The sequence below is a fragment of the Lutjanus erythropterus genome, chromosome 1, assembly GCF_056507025.1.
Source record: "Lutjanus erythropterus isolate fLutEry1 chromosome 1, fLutEry1.hap2, whole genome shotgun sequence".
NCBI lineage: Eukaryota > Metazoa > Chordata > Actinopteri > Lutjaniformes > Lutjanidae > Lutjanus > Lutjanus erythropterus.
Window position 1 is genome coordinate 47654827 of NC_139317.1, and position 27710 is coordinate 47682536.

The window sequence follows — 27710 nt, forward strand, 5'->3', positions numbered from 1 at the left end:
TACATACATCCATGCGCTCCACCTATTTTCGCATGTTTGGGCCTATTTTTCAATTTGTGATCAATCTGGAAGTAATTTTTCCACTAATTGATTAGTTGTTTGGTCCAGAAAATGTCAAATTAAAATACTGATCAGTGTCTCCCAAAGTCTAAAATGACGTCCTCAAATGTCTTGTTTTGTCAACAATTCAAAGATATTCAGTTTACTGTCAGAGAGGAGTAAAGAAACCAAAAAACATTCACGTTAATCACATCTTTTTTTCTTTAAAAATGACTAATTAATCATTGCAGGTTTCATCAAGATAAGACAAGGTGATGAAATGGAAGTAAAGATGGTGAGGAACATTCATTTAGTCCAACCAAGATTAATAATAAGATCTATTGTGAATTGGGTCATGATGATTTGTCATTCTTCAAAAGTCTGTCCCCAGGAAAAAAAAAAGCTTTGGGACACACTGGTTTAGATCATCTGGTTAAAGTGTTGGCTTGTTATTAACCTGTCTGATCATCGACATTCAAGCTGTTTTTGCTCCACCATCTCCTTCATGATTTTGGTGACAGTGTTAAATGTTCCCCAAAGTATGAAAATTAGTTGTAAGAAAGCATAATTATCCTTCGAGAATGTCCTCAGTCATACAGGATGTAGCACTATCAGCATCTTTGAAGGTCAAAGTCTTCCCATAAACACAGTTCTGATCGACTCATATTATTATTGTCAAAGTGTATCATCATAGGGGAGGACACTGAACCAGTCTGACCTGTGTATGGGTGAAACATATCTGCCTACATTTTCTTCTGGCGCTCCAGCATGAATGATTCTTAGAGTAATCTATTACAGTCTTACCATTGTAACCTTAAACTTCCCTCTTACCCATCTGGCTTCCACCCACTGATCTTGGGATTAACCCAAAGCTGACTGTTCGACCACTGTCAGAAAAGGACTTCACTACATACTGCCTTTGCCTTCTATATACTCTTTGTCTGTCAAAGACCTTAGCTGTTCATGTAGTTGGACTGTAGAGATGAGCTAGTGGTGGTGGGACAAAGATGATAAGCATGCCAAGAAGTGACAAGAAAAGGTTGGCTCATGTTTTTTTTCTCAGCTGTGGGCTCATATGATGGATCATCTTTGATTGCTGCCTTTTGATTCTGTCAGAGTGTTATTCTGACCGTGGAGACCTGACACACGGGAACACACCGACCACCTTTACACCATCATGAGATGCCTCGAATCTGGATCTGAGTAAGGTTGATTAATGCTGGAATCCTTGTACAACTTACGTTTCATGGTTTATGGTTTTAACATCATTTGAACATGACAGGGCTAATAGCATTTTGTTGATTGTTTACATTCTGTAAGGTGTGTATTATGTGTAAATGTGTTTTGTGTACTTGCATACTGTATAACTTGAGTTTTCTGAGTCTTGTACATATTGCTATTTATTTCTTATGAAAAGTGTGTGAGAGTGTGTGTGACATGAGGGATTATTGAGACATGTTCATTTAAAATGCAGACACCATGTTTTTGTACCGTGTAATGTTGATGAAGCTGATGATAGCTGGTCCACACTTTGTCACACATAAATCTGCACATGTAGCATCCTGTCCTCTGCACCGTCCCTCCTCACAGCGTGACTCTTTTTGGCTGAATCACAATCATGTCTGTCTCTTCATGCCTGTGCCATGCTGCTGTTTTTGTTTGCTTGTTTGTTTGTAGCAGGAGGAATCCTACCGAGAGGTGTTTCATAAAGACATCAGATTTGTGAAGTCAGAACAGCTCATCTGTGACTCTGAAACACGGGCCTGAAACATGGAGTACAGATGACGTTAATAGAGAAAACGCACATGTAAAGACGAAACAGTTTAATGTGACATGTTAAAGGAGAAAAATGTAGCAACTGCGCATGCAAAAATGTATACAGCAGTCCAAATAGTGAGTTGGAGCCATAAACTGTATATTAAATATGTTGAAATCTTGTTTAATATATGATCTATGGTTGAAACAAGTTCTTTCCCCCCGCCCCCTCCTCCCCAGACCTTGGGAAGCTTGGGCAGGCTGCAGGAGCTCTGCAGGAGTGCAGGATGCATGCAGCATCGTAATTTGACAGTAAAAAATGATGATGAGTCCTCCACTGTAAGTTGATCAGCCATTTATAACAATGTCAATTATCTCCCAGTGTAAAGTTCAGTCTGTTATCCTGAAAAGCCCACTGCTCTGAAAATACACACTCTGGACTTTGCATTAAATGGCTGCCTTTCTCACTGCCTGCCAAACAGATTGTAACAGATCGTGTGTAACAGATTAATGTGAAACTGACATACAAAAGCAGTTATTCTAGTCTGCAATACAAATTTCAAAGCAGGGCACCGTGTTGTTGTCAGAGTAGAGTCCCTTTCAACTAAGCATATTTCCTTGATCTCTGATGACATTATTACAGTAAATATATTACATATTTCTCCTTTAAATAGGTAATATTAGGAAGAAAATATTTTTTAGAAACAAAGCATGTGGCAGAGCAACTGGACGTCCACATCTATTACAAGCAGGGATAAACAGAATCTTGAATCCTGAAAATATTTACCTGATGATGGTGGTAGAAAAAGATAAGATGAACATGACAGTCTACTGCTGGTGGCACTAGAGCAGGGGTTCTCAAAGTGTGGACCACGGGCCAATTGCAGCCTTCAGAAACATTTTGTGTAGTCCCCGAACTTTACATGAAATACATGCATTCTATTTTAATAGTCTACATTTCCAAACTACACACTCAGCCACTGCACCCCCTCTACAAACGTCCATCAGGTTAGGAACAGTAGCCTGTATAAAGCTGCAGGTTGCATGACAACTATCCACAGTGGTGGACTGACCAAACCTGTTTTATTTTCCTGAAAACAAGCCTGATTTACTGAGGTAAGTCTGGCTTTACTGCTGATGTTGCTTTATGAAACACCCCTCTGAGCATATAAGTGACTCCACAAAGTGCTAAGTGGAGGAGATGATGGACACAAATGTCTGGGGAACGGATGTAAAATTACAGCGCTGACAGTTTTCCTCCAGCACGGTTTGAAAACACCAGATGGTTCCAGTGTGTGTCTGTGGTTGTAGTGTTATTATCTCAATAACAGTGTCAGTTCTCACCTGGCTATGACCTTCCCTTAGCTTTGTAACTGATGACAAAATGTTTTCACCCATTGACACTGTTGACACCAAGTGCATGTTTTGTAGAAAAATAAAGTCCATTACTTCCTCAACAGTGTAGCTCTTGATCCTTTGAACGTGACTTTTGTTAATGTTATTTGGAAACTATTGTTACCTTTAAAATACTGGCTCATGTTCACATGGTGTTTCAACTTTTTCAGTGGTCATGTTGCATTAAAGCCCCGGTACAGGTCATGTTCATGTAAAAACTGGTAAGCTTTTGTTTGGGGTGACTTGTCAAAAAAGCTTGATTTGGTCCAATGAGATGGCTGAGAGGACGAGTCTAGATTTCTGGACAGTCTTTCATGATATTTTAGTACATAGCCTCAGGGGCCAGTGTTTCAAAACATTTCATCCAGATCAGAATCATCTGGATAGAATTAAGTCTTAAAATTGGCTGTTTCTGGGTGTTCCCATAGCTCAGTTGGTAGAGTGTTTGCCCCATGTACTGAGGCTGTTAGTCCTCTGCAGTGGTCGCTGGTTTGATTCCCACCTGTGACTGATTTGCTGCATGTCATTCCCCCTCTCTCTACCCCCTTTCCTGTCATATCTTCAGCTGTCCCTATGTAAATAAAGGCAAAAAATCCCCCAAAAAATAGTCTTTAAAAAAAAATGGATATTTCAAAACCAGGATACTTGATCCCGATCCTACAAAAACAGGATACAGATTTGGTAAAACAATTTCACCCAGAATCTACATCAAATGTTGATGATGTTTTTTTCAAATCAAGATGATCCTGAGCCCACTGGAAAGGTGGATATAGACACATGTAGGACTTGTGGTTTGTATTTAATCATTATTTTATTCATTTCTTAATAGTAAGGTAACACAGATCATGTCAAAATTATATCCATTCTAAATTAACCAATAAACCAATATTTTCCACAAGAACACACACAAAAATAAGTCCAAACTGTTGTGTAAAAATGGGTCATGCATTTCTTCCTCTTTTCTTCCCTGTATCAAGCTTGATAATATTGTTAAATGATGCAGTGTCTCACTGTGGTGGTGCTCCAACTAGAGACTCTGACCTGCAGCTGGCAGCACTGCAACCAGAAACACCAGCTGGACGGTCAGTGAGAGACGCTCTCATGATCCATGTTTTTACTGAGGATCTTTGGATTAATAAAAACAGTACTCTGATGAAACAGTTAGGTCACAGTTTTATTTATTAATGAAATGTTACTTTGACTGACAGATCGTGACTCAACCTAAGATTCCAAATCCAGATCCTGATCATGTGGTATCTGGATCAGAATGATCCTGTCTGACAATTCTTTGAAAAACCAGGACAAATCCAACAATATCAATCAAAAACTGGATAATTCTGATCCAGATTAAAAAATTTGGTCTTCAGAGATTACAGGTGACTGAAGCAGTTGATCCATTGTCCTGTAGAGGGCAGTGATGCGCTCAGCAGCGTCTCAACTGCCGAGATTGAAGAAAGAGAAGAAGAAAAGGGGGACAGGCTGTACTTGCTCAGGCAACTCCAAACACTTTCAGAACCAGCCAGACAGATAGATGACTGTAGTTACAGTGTAAAGTTTTAGTTGTTCTTGCTGCAGCTTTTCTCCATTTCTTTGTTATCGTGTTGCTGGTGCGTTCACGGAACGTCCTCTCTGTCGGATCTGATCATATAATGGGACGGAAAGTGACTCTGGCGACCTGCTCGGTCAATCAGTGGGCTCTGGACTTTGATGGCAACTTGGAGAGAATCCTGAAGAGTGAGTCCGACTGTTACTACTGTGTATGTGAAGCTGTAGCAGCTTTATAATAAAATCTGTAATGACAAGAATATCGAATTAATTCATTTACGACTGCAAAATAAGAAGATTTGTTGGAAGATTTATTCATCAAATTAAGAATTGAAGTGTGTAGAATAACAGACATGCACATTGTTCATATTTGCAAGCATATAGTTAATATCATTTCTAGAAAAGGAGTTAGTTTTACACTCTTAAAGCCTGCAGCTTGCAGTGATTACCCAACAGTCACATGTGACCTGCCTGCAGCAGCAGTGACATGCTTTACCTTCACAGATCTCTCAGTTATACTGTTAATAAGACTCCATCTGTCTCATACAGGCTGATACATACATGATTCATACAGTCTGGAAGTGCTGCTGTTTGTCTGCTGCACAAGTTAAAGGGACACTTCACCCCAAAATCAAAACTACATATTTCCCCCTGGCCTGTAGTGCTGTTTATCCATCTAGATTTCTCTGGTGTGAGTCACAGAGTTTGGGAGATATCAGCTGTAGAGATGTCTGCCTTCTCTCCAGTATGATGAGATTAAATGACTCAGCGGAGAGCAAAGCTTATGAGCACAATTATTAAAACACTGACATGACCATATAACCAAAAACATTCAGTAAAACATGCTTTACAAAAGCACATAAACAGACAAAAACATAAGAGAACGATGACTCAAGCACTGGTCCAGATGATGACAGCATGTCTGATTGTCCAGTCACCATTGGTTTTATAGATTTGGAGAACGAGATAAGAGATGTGTCTTTAACTTAGTTAGATCTTTTCCTTCCAGAATAAGAAAAATCAAACACCCGGAGCTTCTTCCAGAGCTCTACATTAACACCTGCCTGTTTGCCTACTGGCCCAGATCAAGTACACTCCAGCACACAGGAATCATGAAGAACAGAAACACATTTTTCACCTGCCCCAGCACAGTTTATTTGCCCCAGGCAAGTGGTTAAACCAGCAGGTATTAATGTGGAGCGCTGGAAGAAGCTCTGCACCCCTGTTTGATTTTCTTTTTCTGGAGGAAAATATCCCAATAAAGTGATGGATACATTTCTTTACTCGTTGTCTATCTATAAAACAGTTGTTAAATGTTTGTGATTATATGGTTATGTCATTGTTTTCCTGATTGTGTGCACAGAAGCTTTGCTTATTCATTCTTTTGAACACATTTTTTGGCACACTCCCACAAATGATTATGCACAACTGTCTGTTCCCTACTTTATTAACTGCTTATGTCATGTTGATCAAACTGTATTATACTGAGACTCTGCTGAACAGTCTTGTGCACCAAAACATCTTCATACATGCTTCATTGTACATGTCATTACATGAAAAATGCTTAAAGCATTTGTCATAACCCGTTGAACATATTTTCTCTACATTAACTTTGCTGATTTTTGTGTAAATGTGTCGTGAAATGATGCAAGTCACAATGATTAGTTAAATTTGCAGAAAAGTTCAGTGATTGGACCAAATTGGAAGGTCATGCAAAGTTCTCAGAGATTGGTTGAATTTGTGTGAATTGTTATGATCACAACATTGCAATTTCCTGGAGGAACTGAATGCAACTCCCCATACAGAGCTGCATGTACAGTTCTGCCTCTTCTTACAGTATGTTTACAGTTCTAATGTTGACAGATCTATTGTTGTATTTTTGTGCTCTCATTGCTGTTAAAGTCGTCTTTTTTCTTTTCTGTATCGCAGTGACATGGTCTGTCAACAACTACAGTACAAACAGTAAAGGTGTATTTTTTGCGTTACTTTGTATTTTCTGTTGTAGACACTAAGGTCACAAAGCACCAGACCAGGCATGAAGTGATAAAGTTATCAGGTGTGCCAGTGTCATGTCGTCCACCAGGGAGGGACACTGTTTTTTAGCAGCACTAGAGGGAGGCAGCATGATGGATGTGTGTGTTTGCTTTTGACCTGGAAATTAAATCATCTTAAAACTTGGATTATCATGATACCAGATTTTTTTTAAGAGTTTTTTAGGGTTTTTGTGAACAAATAACCAAGAGCTCAGCACAAACATAGACCTACACAATCAGCATCATTAATAGTTGGAAAAAAAATTCTGTAGGAATAATGAATAATTAGAACAAAACCCAGCGGCACTGCTGCGTCACAGCAAGAAGGTCCTGAGTTGGAATCCCCTACCCAGCTGGAGAGTTTGTTGCTGGGGCCTTTCAGCGCAGAGTTTGCATGTTCTTCTCGTTTCTGCGTGGGTTCTCTCCGGGTTCCTTCCACGGTCCACAGACGTGCAGCATCATAGGATAATTGGTGACTCTAAATTGCCCGTAGGTGTGAATGTGAGTGTGAGTGGTTGTCTGTCTCTGTGTGTCAGCCCTGTGATGAACTGGTGACTTGTCCAGGGTGAACCCCGCCTCTCACCCAGTGTCAGCTGGGATAGACTCCAGCAGCCCACAACCCGTCAAGGATAAACGGTTACGGACAATGAATGAATGAATAAAACAAAACCCAAAATATAACAATCAAATTTTAGATGATAAAGAAGCATTGTAATGTCAGTATCATAGGTACATTTGTTGCAGCTGTACTTAGATCTTTTCTTTTGTACAGATTTGGTACTTTCCATGCGTTTGAGAGTTTTAATCAATGTGATATTGAAGTATCAATACTTTTGATAACCGTACTTAAAATGAGGATCTTGCCTGGACAAGGGACATGTTGATTGCCTAAGTACAGTCCAACTGAAATATTGCATCAGTGGCTTTTTGTTGTAGCTTTAACTCTGTTTGACAAACAGCCTCTACACAATGTGGACTCTGTCCAATCTCTTCCAATCAAACTCCCACATACAATGATGTGTAACTTTGTGCTGTTGAAACTGATGCTGGCCTGTGCCATGCAGAAAAAGTGCAGCCTTTTGTCACCAAAACCTGACACTGTTATATTGATAACATGGCTGAGCACAGTACTGACATGTTCACTGACACATATGAACACTGAGGATTTTGTAAGTAAGGATTTTGAGCATGTTCATCAACTGTGTTTGTATGAATTGTTTCAAGAAAAGAAAAAATATCCACCACCTTTGAGTCCTTTACACTACAAAAGAAAAAAAAAACAGGCTCTGACGGATCATTAGAGCTGACAGCAGGAGCTTTCCTTATTTGTATAATGGACATTTTCCACTCAATAATTATGAATGTGAAAATAATTGTTAGTTGCAGTCCTTATATATCGTCTTAGATTTTGTATAATGTTGTATCTTGAGTGTTGTCTTTCCCTGGTTTTAAAGGCTGTGTTACAGCAAAGTGATGTCATTTTTACCAGACTGCTCTAGCTGTTCTGTTGTTTGTCTTTACTCAGTTGGACAGACCTGTAGCGGCTTGTCCAGTGGTTCTGTCCCATCCTATGTGTTGAAGCATCCTTGGGCCAGAAGCTATGCTATTAATTGATTATTAAATTAATCACCAAATAGTTTGATAATCAGTTTCAGTTTTTAGGAAAAGCATCAGAATTCTCCATAAACTGAAGATCTTTGGGTTGTGAGTAAATCAGGATGTTTGAGGACGTCATCTTGATCTTTGGGAAACTGCAGCTGATTGATCATTTTTACCATTTTAAAACAAACAACCATTAATCAATTAATCAAAAAAAAAAAATGTGACCAATTAATCAACTATGTTACTTGTTAGTTGCAACCCTAATGTAGTGTGCAGCACTGTGAGTGGCTGAAAGACTTTATCAAAAATATCATCATGTTAATACATGTATTGTAAGATGTTGAAAACACCAACAGTCACATACAACAGTGACAGTATTGATATATATCAGTATCGAGGTATTTGGTCAAAAAGATGATTTTGACCATGTTGTCCAGCCCTAAAATGAAACCAGTTATTCATGTGGATCTGCCCATGACTTCTTGTGATGACCTGTCTCTTAGAGACAAAACATCAAGACATTTCTGTCTTTGCTGTTTTAATTTTGACCTGTGTTTGTCTCTTAGAAGTATCATAACTTTGTGGACCCCCTTTGTGCTAACACTGATTCACTGTAGAAACCACTTCACAAAAAGGAGCTGATTTTCTGTTTCCACCGCTGGTCAATGCACACAAAACCAATAATCCTGTTTTCTGTCTGTGTGTCTCTGCAGGTATTGAGATCGCTAAAACACATGGAGCCAAATACAGACTGGGCCCAGAGCTGGAGATCTGGTATGATGAGAGGAGCATTCAGACTGGTTTCACACTGATCTGAGTACTGTGTAATAAAATGTCTTACAGCTTTTATAAGCGACTAACACTGCCAGAGTTTGGAGTTGCAGTTTTACTCTTTGCTGACTTGTCTTTACTAATTCACTGTAATTTTTTGTTGTTTTTTTTTGGTTTTCCAGCGGCTTCGGCTGTTCAGACCACTTCTATGAGTCGGACACGTTGCTCCACAGCTTTCAGGTCCTGAGGAAGCTTCTGGAATCTCCCATCACTCAGGACATCATCTGTGATGTGGGGATGTGGGTGTCGACTTCAAACAGTCTAAACAATCCAAAAGCAGTCCAGTCTGAACAATAAGTGTTGTGTAGCTTAGTGCAGATCTCATGTCTGCTGTAGTGACATTTGAAATATTATTTAATATCAAAGCCTTCAGCGTATCCCAAAATCATGACAGGTAACAGTTGATGTACTGCAGTCTGCTGTCACTCTGAATGTTTTATATTTTGAATCAGTTTTAATAAAAAAAAATGTCTCAGAGCTCAGGACATATAACTCTCCTGACATTTCTGAATTGAAAGTGACAGGATGAGTTGTTTTTACCTGAAGAATCTCTCCTGCTGTAGCTGGAGCTCCTGTTTGGTGTCACAGCTGACAGAGTGTTTGTTTGGATTGTGTTCCTCTCAGGCCCATCATGCATCACAATGTGCGCTACAACTGTCGGGTCCTGTTCCTCAACAGGTACGTCAGCACACCAGTCAGGTCTCAGATATGACCCGTTTTTGTCTGTTTTTATACGTTTACACAATCTGACTGGATAAAATGTTCAGCTGAAGCATGCACTGCACTTACAGTATATATGATATTATTTTCACATATTTCCTCCATCCTGTAGAAAGATCCTACTGATCAGACCCAAGATGGTGATGGCCAACTATGGGAACTACAGAGAGATGCGCTGGTTCTCTCCTTGGAACCAGTTAAGGTTGGTCATCACTCACAAGTCCAACAGACTGTGGCTCAGATATTTTGAGTCACTCTGTCCCTCTGTCTTTTTTTGTTTTGTTTTGAAGTTATGTTTGTGGGCTTTTCTTGCCTTTAGTAGATAGGACAGCTGAAGAGTGGACAGGAAAGGTGGGTGAAGGGAGAGGGGATGACACACAGCAAAGTCAAACCAGTGGCCAGTACAGAGGACTGACAGCCTCCATACATGGGGCGGACGCTCTACCAACTGAGCTAAACAGCCGCTCCCACTCATTGTTGATATAATAATCATATTGGAAAATTATTGAATATATGTATTTCTATGATTTGCAATGAATTCTACATACATACAGTACAGACATGTTTTGGAATAGAACTGTCCTAATTATGAAACATATTGTCCTTTCCTCTCCCTCACGCTCATGCGAATTGAAGGTCAGGGGTTATGACATGCAGCAAAGGACTGTAGTCAGGAATCAAACCCACAGCCGCTGCAGAGGACTCACGGCCTCAGTGCAGGGGCCGACGCTCTACCAGCTGAACTACCAAGCCACCAAAATGACAGTGACAATGACACTAGCTAACAGTTGGCTAATGTCACTTCACCTGCTGACACACTCACGTAGAATTATGCTGCCATCCATTAACCTTGGAAGTCGGAAGTGGGAATGACGATACACCCAAGTTGGCAGTTCCAGTAAATATGTCAGAAAGTTAAAAAAAAAAAAAAAAGTAAACAAGTTGGGGTTTGCTTTAGCCAGGTCAGCCATTGATAACAATACCTGTTGAAAACAATACATTTTGAACATCCAAACATGGTTAAAACATGTCCACTGATAGAACTTGGACTGTACTGTGTGTATGACTGATTTAATGAGACATAAATAAAGACAGACGTGCTAATAAACTACAACTTTCACAACTGTTGAAGTGCAGGGCAGCCATCTTGGATTTTGTGATCTGACTTTCTGAGTTGAAAGGTTCAGGTGGTGTTCCAGTTGAATTATCTGACTGGGAATGGAGAAATTCCAACTCCCCAGAACAAATGGAGCGTACAGTTAGTGCTGTGGTAATGTTAACAAGGCACAGTTGGTGACGTGTCTATCACATAACACCACAGGGTGTGTGGCACTGAAATGTGGCGCTGTGATCTGGGTTGTGATTCAATCTGGTAGCAACAGCACCCAACTCAGTGCCTCATGTCTTTCTAAATGCTGGAATATGCCTCTCAGTCTGTACATAGACATACATAGAAAATGAGCACAGGGGCTTGCAGATGTGTCTACTTTCTGAATGAATTTGTTTCAAACTGGCCTCCAGGACAGGAAGTTGCCTCAACATGGATGGTGTTGAGAGTACTTATCTGTTTGCTTGTTTCCTTAAGGCAGGTGGAGGAGTACTTCCTGCCCAGAATGATCCAGGAGGTAACAGGGCAGGTAAAAACAACTTGTGATGAGTTACAAGATGATCCAGGCCAATAAGAGGGAGAAGCTCAGTGTTTTTATTTTCCTGTTTCTCTGTGCTCATCAGGACACAGTTCCATTCGGCGACTGCGTCCTCTCCACAAAGGACACGTGCATCGGCTCTGAGATCTGCGCCGAACTCTGGAACCCCAGAAGGTAGAGCAACAGAGGATTGTGTCAGGATTGTCTGGGTGTTGTAGTTTTCCATGTACTGTCTGGAACAATCCTAACCCCTGATGGCTGAATGTTTTCTCGCTTCCTCAGCCCACATATCCACATGGGTCTGGATGGAGTGGAAATCTTTACTAATTCTTCTGCCAGCCACCACGAGCTCCGCAAAGCTGACCAGAGAGTCAACCTGGTCAAGTCAGCCACCACCAAGGTAAACACTGACCATGAGTCCTCACACGTCTGCTGCTTCTATTCACAGAGAACCATGAAAAATATGACTGCAGAGCGCAAATACTGCTCTGGAGTTCTGAGGCACCAAGCACCAAGACATCATGTTGTTTTTTTTCTTCTTATGCAGTACATCACTTGTCTGTACTTACACAGACAATACCAAGCAGAGACCAGCAGAGGGCAGTGTTGTACCATAAATGTAGGATATAGTTCCTCCATAACAAGGTTCAACAAGGCTTGGATGGACATTTTTCACTACATTTTATTTTACTTCAGTCCTAGATTAAACCTTTGTTGCCATTTGACTGCCTCTAATAAATAAAACAATTTGTACAGGAGCAAATAAAAATTAATTCAGACAAGTAGATTTCTGACCTACTTGCCCAACTAGGCAACAAAAACAACAAAAAACCAAACATCAAAACTAAACCCTGCATCTTGTGTTTTTAGTCATTTTTTCTGCCTTGTGTCAGTACTACATTCAGTGTCCTGGCTGTGTTGTTGCAGAGTGGAGGGATCTACCTGTACGCCAACCAGAGGGGCTGTGATGGAGACCGTGTCTACTACGACGGCTGTGCCATGGTGGCCATCAATGGAGACATCGTGGCACAGGGAGCGCAGTTCTCTCTTAATGATGTGGTATGTATGGACATGAAGAGAGCAGAGCCACCTCAAAACGTACCCGCAAATACCTCTGTTGGAAATCATAAATGATGTGTCTCTCAATCTTCAGAATTGGAACAAAACTGTATTTTGAGGGGGTTTGATTTTTACTCTTCAGTTATGCTGAAAAACATATTTTAAAAGATCAAACTCTTGGCTATTAAACCTTGTAACAGGCCAACCTCCTAGTGATTATATTTTTTATTAAATGTAGATGTCAACTCTGCCATTTTAGTTTTTAAAGTGTCTCAGAGTTCTCTTAATGTTAATCAAAATACACATTTTTAAATCATAATTCTTATTTAGCTTTGATTTAGAAGGACTACAGAGTTGATATGTTATGGTTGAGATACATCTGATAGAAATATTATTTAATGAATTTGTCTAAAAATATAAAGTTAACCAGTGTTTGAGCAGTATTCCGGCCTTTTTTAAACCAGGAAGTGAGACAGGGGTCCTTAGGGTATAGCTGACCCTTTTTATGCCTGATTAAATCATGTTTTTGTAAAAATCTGATGGAGGAGATGGAAAATCTGGGCCAGCGATTTCATAAGAAATCATTTTTACACAAAGATGAATATAATAGCACATGTTTACACCTATGTCATTTCATGGTATTGTTAGTATTAGATTTTGAGAGATTTTAACACATTTGTAACTGTTTGAAGTTGTGAATTCTTGTCTGGGACAAGTCTGTTTTCTGGCACAGAATATGGGCATAGAAAATAGGCTCAGACCACTAAGGGTTAAAAAAATATAAAAATAAATAAATAAAGCAAACCAAAACATTTCATGAATTACACATCTTTCATATATAGTGTTGTCAAAAATATCAGTAGATTGATAACTATTTGATATGCTTCAATACTAATTTTTGGCAGTACCAGCTGCACTTTCTTACTCTCTCTCCTCTCTGTCAGTGAGTTCACACACACACACACACACACACACACACACACACACACACACACACACACACACACACACACACACACACTGCTGCAGAGCAAGTCCTGTCTTCTTTCTCTTCCTCACAGTTTCACTTTCATGTTATAGCTTTGCTATATTTATCTTTTCATAAAAATCTAAAAAAAAAAATGTATCCCCTCAAAGTTTAGTAAATTTTTCCTTGTGTATTTCATCAAAATAAAAAAATCCAGCATGGTGACAACATTATTCATATATATAAATCTTTAAAGAATACATTTTCACTAAATAAATGGAATAACAGTGTTGGTATTAACAATTTATTATTATTACTATTAATAAAAAAGTAAGAAATGGGTTGTCCTGCTTCTCAGGAATAAGTGATATGTAAAGGACATCTATGTAGGCTTGGACAACAGTAACCTGTCCTGAGTGTTGTGTTTACTGGAGGAGGGCAGATCCATGGAGCAGTGCAGTGTGGGTCACTGATCATAGTGTGTTTCCTGTGTGTGCAGGTATATGAGCTAAGTGTTGCATGGCAGGTCACACAAAGACAGACCGACAACATTCCTGAGTCACAAGACAGCGGCGCTGATATGTGTGTGTGTGTGTGTGTGTGTGTGTGTGTTTATGTTGTAGGAGGTGATTACAGCTACTCTTGACCTTGAGGATGTGCGCAGCTACAGAGGAGAAATCTGTCAGCCCAACATGGTGAGAAACTCAAACTTGTATCATGTCAAAATTCCACACATAAACACTTACGGTCCCTAAACATGATCAGTGGTAAAAATGCTCTGCGCTGGCTGTCCCTTTGTTTTTCATTGGAGAGAGTGGTGACACCCAACTAAGCAGCACAGCTAACCTCAGTGTGACACACTGCTTGGATCTGCTGCTGACTGCTGCACTCAAAGTTCAAAATATTTGAACTTTGACCTTTTTTGCCGCTGACCTTTCAAAGCACAACCAGTGAGCTATATGTGAGGACGCGGACAGAAGAGACCACAGATGTTTGGAAGTGACACAAGCAGAGGAGGGAGAAACTGATGGTCAAGTCTTGAAGGGAACCCCAGACCCGTGGAAGATCTCACGAGAGTGAACATATTAACGTTTGTGCAACGTCACAGCATCTTACAGAGAATTGCTACAGAGATGTACCTTTTTTAAAGAGTAAGATATGTATTGTTTAACCAGTGCTTCAACAGCGTTTTGTTTTGTTCTTGCCAATCTAAACCAGACTCACCACTGCAGAGGTGTGTGCGCCCGTCCAAATCTGCTTTTAACTGTAATTGTCATTTTCATTCAAACTTAATAGACAAAATGAAACTCACCAAAACCATCTTGGTTCATCTTCCCACTGTTCCAGCAATCACCAGCTCTGGTCTGATTGAAATAAACCTTTAATTCACCAAGTTAGAGGTGAAAATATTCTGGCTGTACACACGGTTTCTCTCTGCTGCATCTCAGATGTGTGATCTCCCTCTCGCTCCCCTCCTGATATTTCCACATAAAACTTTCATAAAAAATGGTTTTGATTGATTGTTTGATTTTGTTTCTGCTGAGTTTGAACAAAGATGACTATTACAATGTTAAAATTACAGTTTTGCAAAGTGAGTCTACTTAGTTTGGTGAGAGCAATAAAACTGTTTCTGGTTGAAATGGATGCTCTCTCTCTCTGTTGGGATCCTTTCTATAATGTTGTCACACACTTACAATTACAATCTGAGCCTGTCAGTGTAAAGTGGACGTACTGGGACATCGTGCAGTTGCCCAGAGGAATTATTTAGCAAACCAGTTTTACTTCTGCTTCAGCACTGTTCCTTAATACTGGACCAATGTCAAGAACCTTTCTTATGTTCCAAGGGTTTTATTGAGAACATATTGAGGAGGTTCTACTGAGTTTCTGAGGTTCTACAACTATTGTATATGATGGTATAAAGAACTCTTGAAAGAGTTCTTCAATGATTTCAACAATCCTTTAAGAACTCTTTCTTTTATAAATTCTTAATGGAAACATTAGTTTTACAGAGAACCCTTGACAAACCCTTTGTTCCAAAAAGGGTTCCTCAGAAGCAAATAGTTCTGGGTAGAACCACAGCCCTTCAGGAAGAACCCTTTTGGAATACTTATTTCTAGGTGTAACTTATGAATCATATGAAGAGCTACATATTTCAGATGTTTATTTGATAGTAGATCAATCGAATTTTACATGATCAATCAAATTCTTAACAACTGATTAATCAGTCATCGAGTAATTGTTATAATCCCTAACAGAAATACATTAAAATAAAACATAAAAATATTAAAATTGCATTTGACAAGCAAAACAAAAGCAAAAGCAAACAAATATAAAAGCATTATCTACAGATTATTTTAACAAGAAGTTCTGTATCTACTTCACTGGAAAGCTTCAGTCAACAGTCGTGTTTTCAGGCCTGATTTAAATGAGCTGACAGTTTCAGGTATTCAGGAAGTTTGTTCCACAGGTGAGGAGCAGAGAAACTAAAGGCTGCTTCACCTTGTTGGTTTAGTATGTGAAGTGCAGCTGTGGTTACAGCTGAGTGTAAACACTGTAAGTCTGTACTGACCCTGGGTGAACATAGCAGGCCTGACGTTTGTATATCACATGTTACAGCTAATGAGAGTGGAACAGATTGCTGTGGGATCATGTTCTCATAATGAGCTGTCATGATGAGCTGCCTCTCTCTTTACAGACCTGTGAGCATGTCTGCTGACACAAATCTCAAGTCAAGTCCTAAAATCAGTATTTTTAATATAACTTCTAACTTACAAATATCTAAAGATGGGCATGTGTGGCAATATATACACTGACTTGAGGGATCTTGATGGGACCAGACTGTGTAGTGACTTATTTGAAAAAATAAAATCTTAAAATCAATTCTAAAACATACAGAGAGCCAGTGGAGGGTGAATGTGTTCTCACCTGTGTTTACCTGTTAAAAGATGAGCTGCAGCATTTTGGACTGCAGGCATGAAAGAGGCCAGGCAAACACAACATACACACACATCAAGTGTGGTCATGACAGAAGCATGAGTTACCCTTTAAAAATCACAAAACAGTAAAAAAAAGACTTGACCATACCACTGAGTTTATCACTGTCCTTTATCACAGCCAGATGTTTTACACTGTCCTTTATATATAGTTCCAGGGTATGCATGTCCATATGAGGGGCATCACAGGCACCACTCGGCTTTGGCCATCATAGTGTTTTAGGAGGTGCTTACAGTTAAAAACGTTCTTTATCATTCTCTCATCACTGTCCGATAGTTTTGATTATGTGTCACTTCCACTCTCACACCTCTCTGTTGTAGGTGAGTGAACCCAAACCTTGCCACAGGGTCAAAGTTGACTTCTCTTTATCCAGTGATGATGATATCTTCCTCCCTACCCACCAACCAATAACATGGCACTTCCATACACCAGAGGAAGAGATCAGGTACAGAATACATTTCCTCTGGAGCAAAATATATATATTTTTCTTCACAGAAAAACAGTATTATTTTAGCTTATAAAGAAACCCTCCATGCAGAAATGCATTGAGAAGCTGTTGACAGTTGTGTTGTTCAGTCTAGGACCGGCCTGCTGGCTGTGGGACTACCTGAGGAGAAGTGGACAGGTGAGGAGACTGAGACAAAAGCTGCAGCACCGTGTGTGATGTGTGTGTCTCGTTTGGATTATAAGGCCTTAAAATAACTGAAATTAAAAAGTCATTAGATTGTGACTTTATGATGGCTGTGATTTGTGTCCTAGGCTGGTTTTCTGTTGCCTCTGAGCGGAGGCGTTGACAGCTCCTCCACTGCCTGTATCGTCCACTCCATGTGTGTGCTGCTCTGCCAGGCTATAGAGGACGGCAGTGAGTATCATTCACTCTGCTTCGATTTCAGTTTCCATCTGGACTGAGCATTCAGAGCCAGGGCAGGGAAGTCAGAAAATATTTCCTATCTTTCCTGTGTCTCTTCACTCTAGCAAATTCACAGTTCCAAAATGTCTCCTTTTCCTTTCTCCACTGTCTTCTGTCCATCTCTCTCTCTCTCTGTCTCTCAGACAGCCAGGTACTGCAGGATGTTCGCAGGGTGGTGGGGGATGACTCCTACCGTCCTCAGGACCCAAGGGAGCTGTGTGGTCACATCTTCACCACCTGCTACATGGCAAGTGAAAACTCCTCAGAGGACACGTGCAGCAGGGCCAAACGCCTGGCCAATCAGATTGACAGGTAGGCAGAATTTTGTTAAAAGAGATTGTAAGATGCTACATGCTAAATACAGCAGAATACACATGGTGGAGTTCTATTCAGTTCAAGGTTGTGTAGTTGAACACATATTTTAAGTGTGTGTCTTCTGTCATTATCATATAACATTAGCTACACAGACCAACCACTGACGTTAGCTACACAGACCAACCTCTCACGTTAGCTACACAGACCAACTGCTGACTTTATCTACACATACTAACCACTGACGTTAGCTACACAGACCAACCACTGACGTTAGCTATACAGACCAACTGCTGACTTTATCTACACAGACTAACCACTGACGTTAGCTACACAGATCAACAGCTAATGTCAGCTACACAAAATAACTGCTGGCATTAGCTACACAGACCATCCTCTATTGTTAGCTACACAGACAGATGCTAACGTTAGCTACTCAGATCAACTACTAACATTTGCTACACTAAACAAATGCAGAATACATTCATAAAGTAACCCTCCCAACCCTGGTTATTCTCCTTTGTATGGTTTTGTAATACAAATGTTTTCACTCTGTGTCGTTTGTCTGTTGGTTTGCAGCACACACATAAATATTAACATCGACATGGCAGTGAAAGGCATTCTGGGTATCTTCTCAGTGGTTACTGGAAGGTGGCCTCAGTTTCGCGCCAGTGGAGGAAGCCACAGAGAAAACCTGGCTCTGCAGAATGTGCAGGTTACACACTCTCTCACACTGCCTGTTTCCTCTCTTTGTGTGTGACCGTCACTTTGCACTCCTCTGTCATCACAAACACACTGTGACAGTTACACCACAGTGTTCACACCGATGCTTCAGTAACACAACTCTGACTCATATGAAGTTTTAATCAGTGCTGCAGGCGGTTTAGTATTCTGTCTGTGTGTCTGTGTGTCTGTGTGTTCCAGGCCCGGGTCAGGATGGTCCTGGCCTACCTGTTTGCCCAGCTGAGTCTGTGGTCCCGGGGGAAGCCAGGAGGACTGCTGGTGCTGGGCTCAGCCAATGTAGATGAGAGGTATTACTGCAGCTGAAGCAGTTCTAGGACTGCAGATTAGGGCTACAACTATGATTATTCATAGATGGTTAATGTGTTGATTATTTTCTTGATTAATCGATTAGTTGTTTGTAGGGGTGCAAACAGTTGTCCCATGTTCCCTACACATCAACCCCCACGATTCAGCACACATGTGATCCGTGGACTACATGTAACCATCATGGTGTAAAAAACAGTTTTACTGTTGCTCTTTCTTTTATATAAGTAAAAACACCTGAAATCTCAATTTAGAGTTGCAATGAAAGACAGGACAGCGCATTGCAGCGCATCTCTGAAGAGCAGCTGAAGCTGTCACCTCAAGTGAAATTCCAACCATGGCATTTTCACCAGAGCAGCTCTGTGTCTGTGACTCAGTGTGTCTGTGTTGATTGGCTGTTACTCATGACATCTAACCAATCAGGTAGTGCTGTGGGAGGGATATTGAGCCAGTCTACAGTAGTGTAGTGTATTATGTTGTACACTGTATAATTAAAATATAAAAAGTTTATGGGACTCTACGCTGTGGCAGAAGCTTGATATTCTTATGTGATCAATTATTGATTATATAAGGAGGGGAAGGCAACATCACAGCCAAAAGTGACAGAAGTCAAAGCATGCATAATATAATAAACATGTAAGCAAGGAGGCAAATGCATGAAGAAATAACTGAAAAAGACAATTCACCAGAAACACTTATAGTACAACTTGTGTAAAGATAGCTCATCGCCCTGACAACTGTCATTTACATTTTCAAATTCTTCTTTAATAACATCTATAGTATCAAGTGAAGTGTGATATAACAGCCAGTGAGCTACGTTGTGTATTGTTCTTCAGACACACAGTGGATGGTGTAAGTAGGCGGGGTTGATGTGAAAAAAAAAAACAAAAAACTTTGACCGTTGCATTTCCCTCTTTGATTTCAATTTTGATTCAACCTCTCTCATTCAGTCAGTTTTTTTATTTAATATTGAAATTGTGGCACCCCCAAAACTATCTGTTGACAGAAGAGCTGTGAATACATTTATAGTCTATCATATAATGGTTTGTATTTTTGTATGACAGGGATATAGAGGGAGCCAATCCAGATTTGAGGAAGTAATAATATCTCTCTTCCAGAGTCTGTTAAATGATAACAGTTCATATGAGGGCTCTGCTGATTGTTCTACTCATCACAGAGATACAGACAGATGATCTGAACTGATGATGTTCTCATATCCTTTTTTCTATTTACATTGTAGCACTTTGATTCATAGTGTATTCATCGCACATATATCTGACATGCCTCAAGGTTACACTGTACAGTCTGACACATGATTGTGAAGATTTTATTAGAACTATATAACACAGTGTGACATGCAGTAAACAACAGCTCTGTATGAACGGACACTACCCAGTGTCCACTGCCCTGACCCTTTTTACTACCACTTTTGCATCGTCTTATATTATCTTTACATGTATTATTATTATTATTATTATTATTATTATTATTGTTAATATTATCAGAGTTGGAAGTAACTAATCACAAATACTCAAATTACTGTAATTAAGTAGTTTTTGGGGGTTCTGGTACTTTTATGAGTAGATTTTCAAGTCTGTACTTTTATAAGTACATAACAAGATGTAATCTACTTAGTTATTTTTAAATCATAGTTAAATTCTGAGTACAATTTGAATGAATTTTCAAACCTTTCATCTGCATTTTACTAGCCAATCAGGTGATCTGATCACAAATGTGAAAATAATGACATACAAACGAGAAACAAAACAAAAGGCTGCAGCAGCACACATTTAAGGAGTAAGGGTGTTAATGTTTATTCACTAATCAATTAATTGCCATTAAGAATTTATGCAAATAAAATGTATCCATGAATATTTAATCAATAGTCAAGGCAGTAACTGCATCTCATTTGACTTTGTTTTGTCTGGAGGAGCCGTTGGTTTTATAAGGAAACTGAGACTTTGACTTAAATCAGAAAAAAAGAAAATGTGGAAATAAACGTGTTTTTGTTTCTCCCTGTTTGGGAGCCACTGGTCTAAACAGAGGATAAATGACTATGACAGTGATAACTTGTAAAACTCTGTGCAGTGATTTGTGGGTAATCTTTGGTGGCCAGTTTGACAAGGCCAGTTGAGTTACTGAAACTGGCCTTGTCAGATTGTATATCACTGACTCACTGGTGTCTGAAACAACTTTCCCCCACCATCACAGCCTCTGCTGCTTTTTAACACACTGCTGCTTTCAGTTTGAGTTTCTCGTAACAAATGTTCATTTGTGGCTGTAAACAATAACTCTTCTGTTCACTGGCAAAACTTCAGTGTCAAAACGTGTAACTAAAGCAAGTCATCTACCCAAAGATAAATGTGCATTTTCTTCAGACAAACAACATCTTTTTGGAGATAAACTATAGCCCAGCTTTACTCCCATTAAAGTCTGTGTAAGAGAAAATGAGAGTTTTACTTCTTAACACATTGTACATTTTATATATGTAAATAGTTGCTGAAAACATGTTGTGAAAAAGACTGAAAACTAAGTAGTACTGAATTGTGGAGTTAAGAGACAGTTAAACTGTTGTTCACGATTTGTATGTTCAGGATTTTTTGGATTGGCCTGAAATGACATGCCAGAGCCATGGTCCCCCAACAGTATAAGCCCCACGAACTGACACACAAATGATACTACCTCCCCCTCCCCTCCCCTCCTCCTCCCTAATGGTCAGCGACAAACGTCCCTTCAGTGACTCTCTGAGTCTAAATCAGTCCAGCAGTTCATTTCAGCTCACTTCAGCTCCAACAAGGCAACACAGAAAAATACCATCCAGTCACCGTCCTCTGGCTCTGGTGGCTCAAACATGTCTGGACATGTCCAGTAAAGCTGTTAGATGGAGGGTCCACGTCTCAGATCATTTCAGGCCATAGTGGTGTTTGACACTGAGACAGTGGAAAGGACACACACCCAGTGTTTCATAGCAGAGACAGCTGATCATTTTGTCATGATTTTGAACCTAATTTTATATACTGATTTTTATTATCCCAATTTGTCTGGGTGGTTAATAACACATGTTTCTGTGGTGTGTCAAACTCATAACACATTGTTGCTTTACACAGATGTTAAACAACTTGTCCTGTTCAGTCTGACAGGTTACTTCACCAAGTACGACTGCTCCAGCGCAGACATCAACCCAATAGGAGGAATCAGCAAGACTGACCTGAGGAGCTTCCTGCTGTACTGTGTGGAGCAGTTCCAGCTCACTGCTCTGAGAGGGTACGTTCAGCTCACACACTCTTCAACTGTTGAACCTGGAAGGGTTGAAAGGCTGAAGCAGAAATCAGTCCCAGAAAGTGAACACAGTCTGTTTTCCTCTGCAGCATTGTGGCCGCTCCGCCCACCGCAGAGCTGGAGCCACTGACAGACGGACAGGTTTCACAGACAGATGAGGTAAGAAATAAAAATATGTCTGTAGATCTTTAACAGAATTACAAAGAAAAAATACTTTTCAAAAGCACTGCTCAGTACCTATTACATCACAGCCTGCTTGCAAGTTTGAGACATGTAACCATGGCAACCCATTCCAATGACAAACTAATTTAAAAAATATGTTACACCTATCAGAGTGAAAGTTTATATTTCAGTTGAAGCATTATTGATGTTCAGCCAGAGCTGCCTGTCCACCTTTGTCTGTTATGTTGTTGTTGTCGTCACTACTGTATTGCAAGTAGTCTGCACCTTGTGTACTTATTTTTGTTATACTATGGTTTCTGACATACTAAAAATTCTCACATACTAAATAGCATGTTATCGAGGATTTTTCAGCCAACTCATGGAGCTAATGTTAATTAGCTAGGTAGCTGGGGCTGATAAAATCTGCTAGTAAAGAAGAATATGATATGATAAGAATATGATTCTTTTTTTTTTTGCTGCATGCTGCAAGTCTGCTGCAGCACACAAACTAGTGTTGCTTACATATAAAATTGCTTTGAAATGATGTTATCTGATTTTTTTAAAAGATTTTTTTTCATTATCTACTCACCCTCATGCTGATTGTAGGGTCAGTTTGGGAGGGTTGAAAGGGTTGTGTTTAGTTTTTTAGTTCACAAAACACTGTTGGACTTTCACAGGAACAGTGTTGCAGACTCTCCCAAACTATTTAAATGAATGGTGACCAGTTTTCAAATAGAGAGAGAAAAAAAAACTGCCTCCAAACTGCCCATCTAGTGTTTTCCAAGTCTTCTAAAGCCCCAACATGCCAAGCTGCTGTGAAAGATGTCATTTCCACCATGTTTTAGCCTGATTCTTCACTGCAGATCTGTAGCTTGGAGCCATGTTCACATGAGCATGCACACTGTCTGAACTGTGTGTGTGGTGTGACAGTGTGCAAACAGCATGTTGGAACTTTAGGAGACTTGCAGTACACCAGATGAGCAGTATGGAGGCTGTTTTTCAGTTGTTTTTTCCATTTGAAAACTGGTCACCATTCACTTCCATTGTTTGGGAGATTCTGCAGCACTGTTTTCCTGTGAAACTGCAGCAGTGTTTTGTGGACAAAAAAACTAAACCCAACCTTCAGTTGGCATGAAGGTGAGTAGATAGTGACTGAATTTTCATTTTTGGGTGAACTATCCTTTTGAAAAAAAATCTTGAAAAATTATAACATTACTTTAAAGCAATTTTATGTATTTAAACATGTTCTGTGTGCTGCAGCAGGCTTGCAGCATGCAGCAAAAATAGAACTATATTCTGTATTTGCTGCATGCTGCGAGTCTGCTGCAGCAACAACATGTTGCATTTTTATTTGGTGTAAATACACACACTACGCTGTCATTCTAATTAATGTACTTAGGTTGCACAGGCGCTGCACAGTAAACATAAGTAGTACTGGGGCCTGTAAAATAAAATCAGGAAAGGTTTTAAATATCTGACTAGCTCATCACTTCACCTCTCATCGAGAAACATATCCCATCCAGATGAGGACTTATTGCAGTGGGTCACACAAATGACTTAACCTGAAAGACTCTTGACTAGAACATGATTATCAGTTCAGTTACTCTGCACATGAGATTATAGGCCAGCATTTGCTTTTCCTTTTCCTTTTCGTCCTTTTCCTGTTCCCTTCCATCTCTCTCACCACCACCCTTCCTCCCTCCTCAGGCAGACATGGGGATGACCTACTCTGAGCTATCTGTGATCGGACGACTGAGGAAGATCTCCAAGTGTGGCCCCTTCAGTATGTTCTGTAAACTCATTCACATGTGGAAGGATGCGCTCTCACCCACGGAGGTCAGTCAGCTCCTCCACGAGAGGAACAGTGTGGTGTCCATTTTATATCAACGCAGATACAGAGACATGTAGACATGATCCGGAAAGAGCTGTGTGATTAGAAACTGCAGTTGGCCTGTGTTGGTGGTACAAGACAAATTACTGAGAAGACACTAGTTAGTCAAAGAAAAGTAGTCTAAGTAAACCAGACTAGTTCACTAAAAACTTTTTAAAAAATTCTGACTTTTTAATTGAACTCTGCTGAAATATATAGTTTTAAAAGTTTTGCTGACCTAGTTGAGATAATTTACTTTTCTTCTTTATATAAATCTTATATTACCTCCCCCTTTCTTAATAATAACATAATATAAATACAGATTTTCACTTTGACAGATCACATAAAAACTTCAACAGTACATGTTCAAATATAGCTACTCAACCATACTCACATACTATCATAACATAAATTCAGTGTTGGAGAATCTCCCAAACAATGGAAGTGAATGGTGACCAGTGTTCAAATGTAAAAAAACAACAGAATAAAAACCTAAAATGCCTCCATACTGCTCGTCTGGTGTAATCCAAGTCTCCTAAAGCTCCAACATGCTAAGTTGACTTGAAAGACATCATTTACACCATGTTTTTATCCTGAATCTTCACTGTAGCTCCTCAGCTTGGAGCCACGTTCATGTGCACATTCACACTATCTGAACTGGGTGTGTGTGGTGTGACTGTGTGCAAACAGCATGTCAGGACATTAGGAGATTTAGGATTATGCCAAGTGAGCAGTATGGAGGCATTTTATGTTTTAATTCACTTGTTTTTTTACATCTGAAAACTGGTCACCATTCACTTCCATTTGTTGTTGTTAAGAGATTCTACACTGTTTTCCTGTAAAAATCCAGCAGTGTTTTGTGGACGAATAAAATAAACCTGAACCTCAGTCAGCATGACGGTGAGTAGATAATGACTGATAATGAATTTTCATTTTGGAGTGAACTATCCCTTTAATGTTGTATATGCATACTTTTTTCATTGTACATTTTCAGGTAGCAACAACCATAGTCTCTTTTGATGTTAAGTCTTTATAACAAAATGACCTTATTATAATTATTGAAGTTATTATGACAGAGCTCAAATCACAGCTCCTGATATTTAAAAATTTCATTTTCAGTCACTTCAACATGAAAAAATAAAGCTTTCAGGTCCAGATCATCTTTGGTCATTTTCCCAAACAAGCACTTCTTTGAAGATTTGTCTTGACATTGAGAATGAAGAATGTGGAGCTGTTAGTCAGACCTCAACCTAAAATCACAGTGTGTTGTCATGTGTCTCCAGGTGGCTCAGAAGGTGAAGCATTTCTTCCGGATGTACTCGGTGAACCGCCACAAGATGACCACGGTGACACCGTCCTACCACGCCGAGAGCTACTCCCCCGACGACAACCGCTTTGACCTGCGACCTTTCCTCTACAACACTCGCTGGACTTGGCAGTTCAGGTGCATCGACAACCAGGTAGCAACAACACATCAGACAGGAACCATGTTTCACTGTTTCACTTCTCATGTAAGAATGGAGAAAAAAAACTCAATAAAGTCTGCTACAGGGATGAAGTGTGAATAAAGATGATTTGTCATAATACTTACTAATATATCATACTAACACTGGTGATTTTACTGTGAGCTGAATAAAAACATCTGTAAGAAGTTGATTCCATTATTCATCCCGTCCCACAGGTGTCCCAGATGGAAGCAAATACCCCAAACCATGGAGAACCTGATGTCTTCAGTGTCCAATGAGAATCCATCAGAGCTGTGACATCAGATATTATTGGGTGATTTTTCAGAGCTTTTAGTCAGGCCAAATACTTTGTACTGTTCTTGCAATAAGACAGACAAGCAGAGGAAAGACTCATTTTTCTGGGACTATAAAGAAACTTTGTTCTACCTCAGCATTTACATGGGTGTCAGTTGTCTTCATCTTATTATCTTACAGTTAGTGTAGCTCACTCATTCTTCAGAATTGGGACAAAACTGTATTTTGAGGGGGGGGGGGGTTATTTTTACTCTTCAATTATGCTGGAAAATATATTTTAAAAGATCAAATTCTTGGATATTAAATCATGTAACAGACCAATGTCCTAGTGATTATTAAATGTAGATGTCTTACAGAGTTGACAAAATGTTCATTTTTTTCATTTCACAGCTTAGTCATAGTGAACAGCTATTTTATTTTTTGTCTCAGAGTTCTCTTAATGTTAATCAAAGTACACATTTTAAAACCATAATTCTTATTAAGCTTTGATTTAGAAGGACTACAGAGTTGATATGTTATTGTTGAGACACATCTGATAGTAATATTATTGAATGAGCTTTTCTAAAAATATAAAGTTTACCAGTGCTTGAGCAGTATTGCCACTTTTTTTTTAAACCAGGAAGTGAGACAGGGGTCCTTAGAGTACAGCTTTTTATGCCTAATTTTGTAAAAATGTGACACAGTTGACAGAACACTGGGACACAACTTTTGAAAGGCCAACATTTTCATAAAAAAAAATAGTTTTAAAACAAAGGTATTTTTAGTTTTATATTTTGAAGGCTTATAACAATTTTTAAATTGTTTGAAGTTGTTCATTCTTGTCTTGGACAAGTTTAGAAATAAAAAAAAAAGCCCAAAACATTTAATAAATTACATAAATTTCATATAAATAAATCCTTGAAGAATACATTTTCATCAGAATATTGGAATTAGAGTGCTGATATTAATCATTTTTAAGTTTTTTTTTAATTTTTTGTTTCTTTAGTAAGATTTGATTTACTCCAGTTCTTAAGAATGTGTGAGAAAAAATTCTGTACATTTACATTCTGGTTGTATAACAGCTCATACATGTTCTTTAGATCTGAGCACACGTCCAAACAGTCTTCAGCTGCTCACAGCTCTCTGAGGCTGAACTGAGGTACAGTAGTGCTTTCAGCTAAATGCTAACATTAGCATGCAGACAAGATAGCAAAGAAAGTGTGAACATGTTGATGATGTTATCTGGTTTGTCTTCTTAGTTTAGCATGTTAGCATGCTAATGCTTATTAATTAGCACTGAATGGCATTAGCTTCGCAGTTATTGGGACATGAATCAAAGTACTGGACGAAACTGATGATGGCACTAAAGGAAGAGTCAGTGACTCCACAAAGTCTTCAGGGTTCAAAATGTCATGACAATCCATCCAGTGTGGCTGAAAAAACACAACAAATAAACATCTTTTTGAATTCTATAATTGTATCTGTATCATATTAACAAAATCTATGGTGGAAAGAGTCACATGACTTCACTTTATCACTGGTTGTGTTTTCAGGTGGAGGATCTTCAGTAGAGATGAATGGTTCTCACGTTCTACACCTGTAATGATCAGACAAAGACTGGACCTGTCAGTCACAGGCTTGTGTCTGCAGTTGTTAGCTGGTGAAGGACTCTGTATGGGAAGGTTGGGAGAAGTAGCAGCTTTTCTGGAAATAAACATGAAATTGGTTTTAACATGTGTTGTTTCTATGTCAAAGGTCTAATAACAATCTAAATGATTCAGAGTGGAAGATGTATTAGAAAAGGC

The 27710-nt window shown here is 39.4% G+C and overlaps 1 protein-coding gene across 1 annotated transcript; it reads left to right on the top strand.

The window, feature by feature from the left end:
* The first annotated feature begins 4676 nt into the window (after positions 1 to 4676).
* Positions 4677 to 27380, top strand: nadsyn1 (NAD synthetase 1). Its single transcript, XM_084722521.1, has 21 exons — positions 4677 to 4923; positions 9083 to 9143; positions 9323 to 9439; positions 9825 to 9878; positions 10033 to 10122; positions 11506 to 11557; positions 11652 to 11740; positions 11849 to 11966; positions 12494 to 12625; positions 14216 to 14287; positions 16907 to 17031; positions 17163 to 17211; positions 17346 to 17448; positions 17640 to 17808; positions 18388 to 18523; positions 18733 to 18839; positions 21988 to 22119; positions 22224 to 22293; positions 24004 to 24132; positions 25450 to 25626; positions 25848 to 27380. Exons 1-21 carry the CDS (start codon positions 4839 to 4841, stop codon positions 25908 to 25910), a joined length of 2130 nt encoding a protein of 709 aa, XP_084578647.1. The 5' UTR covers positions 4677 to 4838; the 3' UTR covers positions 25911 to 27380.
* The last annotated feature ends 330 nt before the right edge of the window (positions 27381 to 27710 follow it).

Excerpts from the sequence above, each read along its gene's own strand:
- nadsyn1 (XM_084722521.1), top strand. The coding sequence starts at position 4,839 with ATGGGACGGAAAGTGACTCTGGCGACCTGCTCGGTCAATCAGTGGGCT. Across the intron at positions 11,741-11,848 it reads GAACTCTGGAACCCCAGAAG|CCCACATATCCACATGGGTC; the intron begins GTAGAGCAACAG and ends TCGCTTCCTCAG. Across the intron at positions 24,133-25,449 it reads ATGCGCTCTCACCCACGGAG|GTGGCTCAGAAGGTGAAGCA; the intron begins GTCAGTCAGCTC and ends ATGTGTCTCCAG.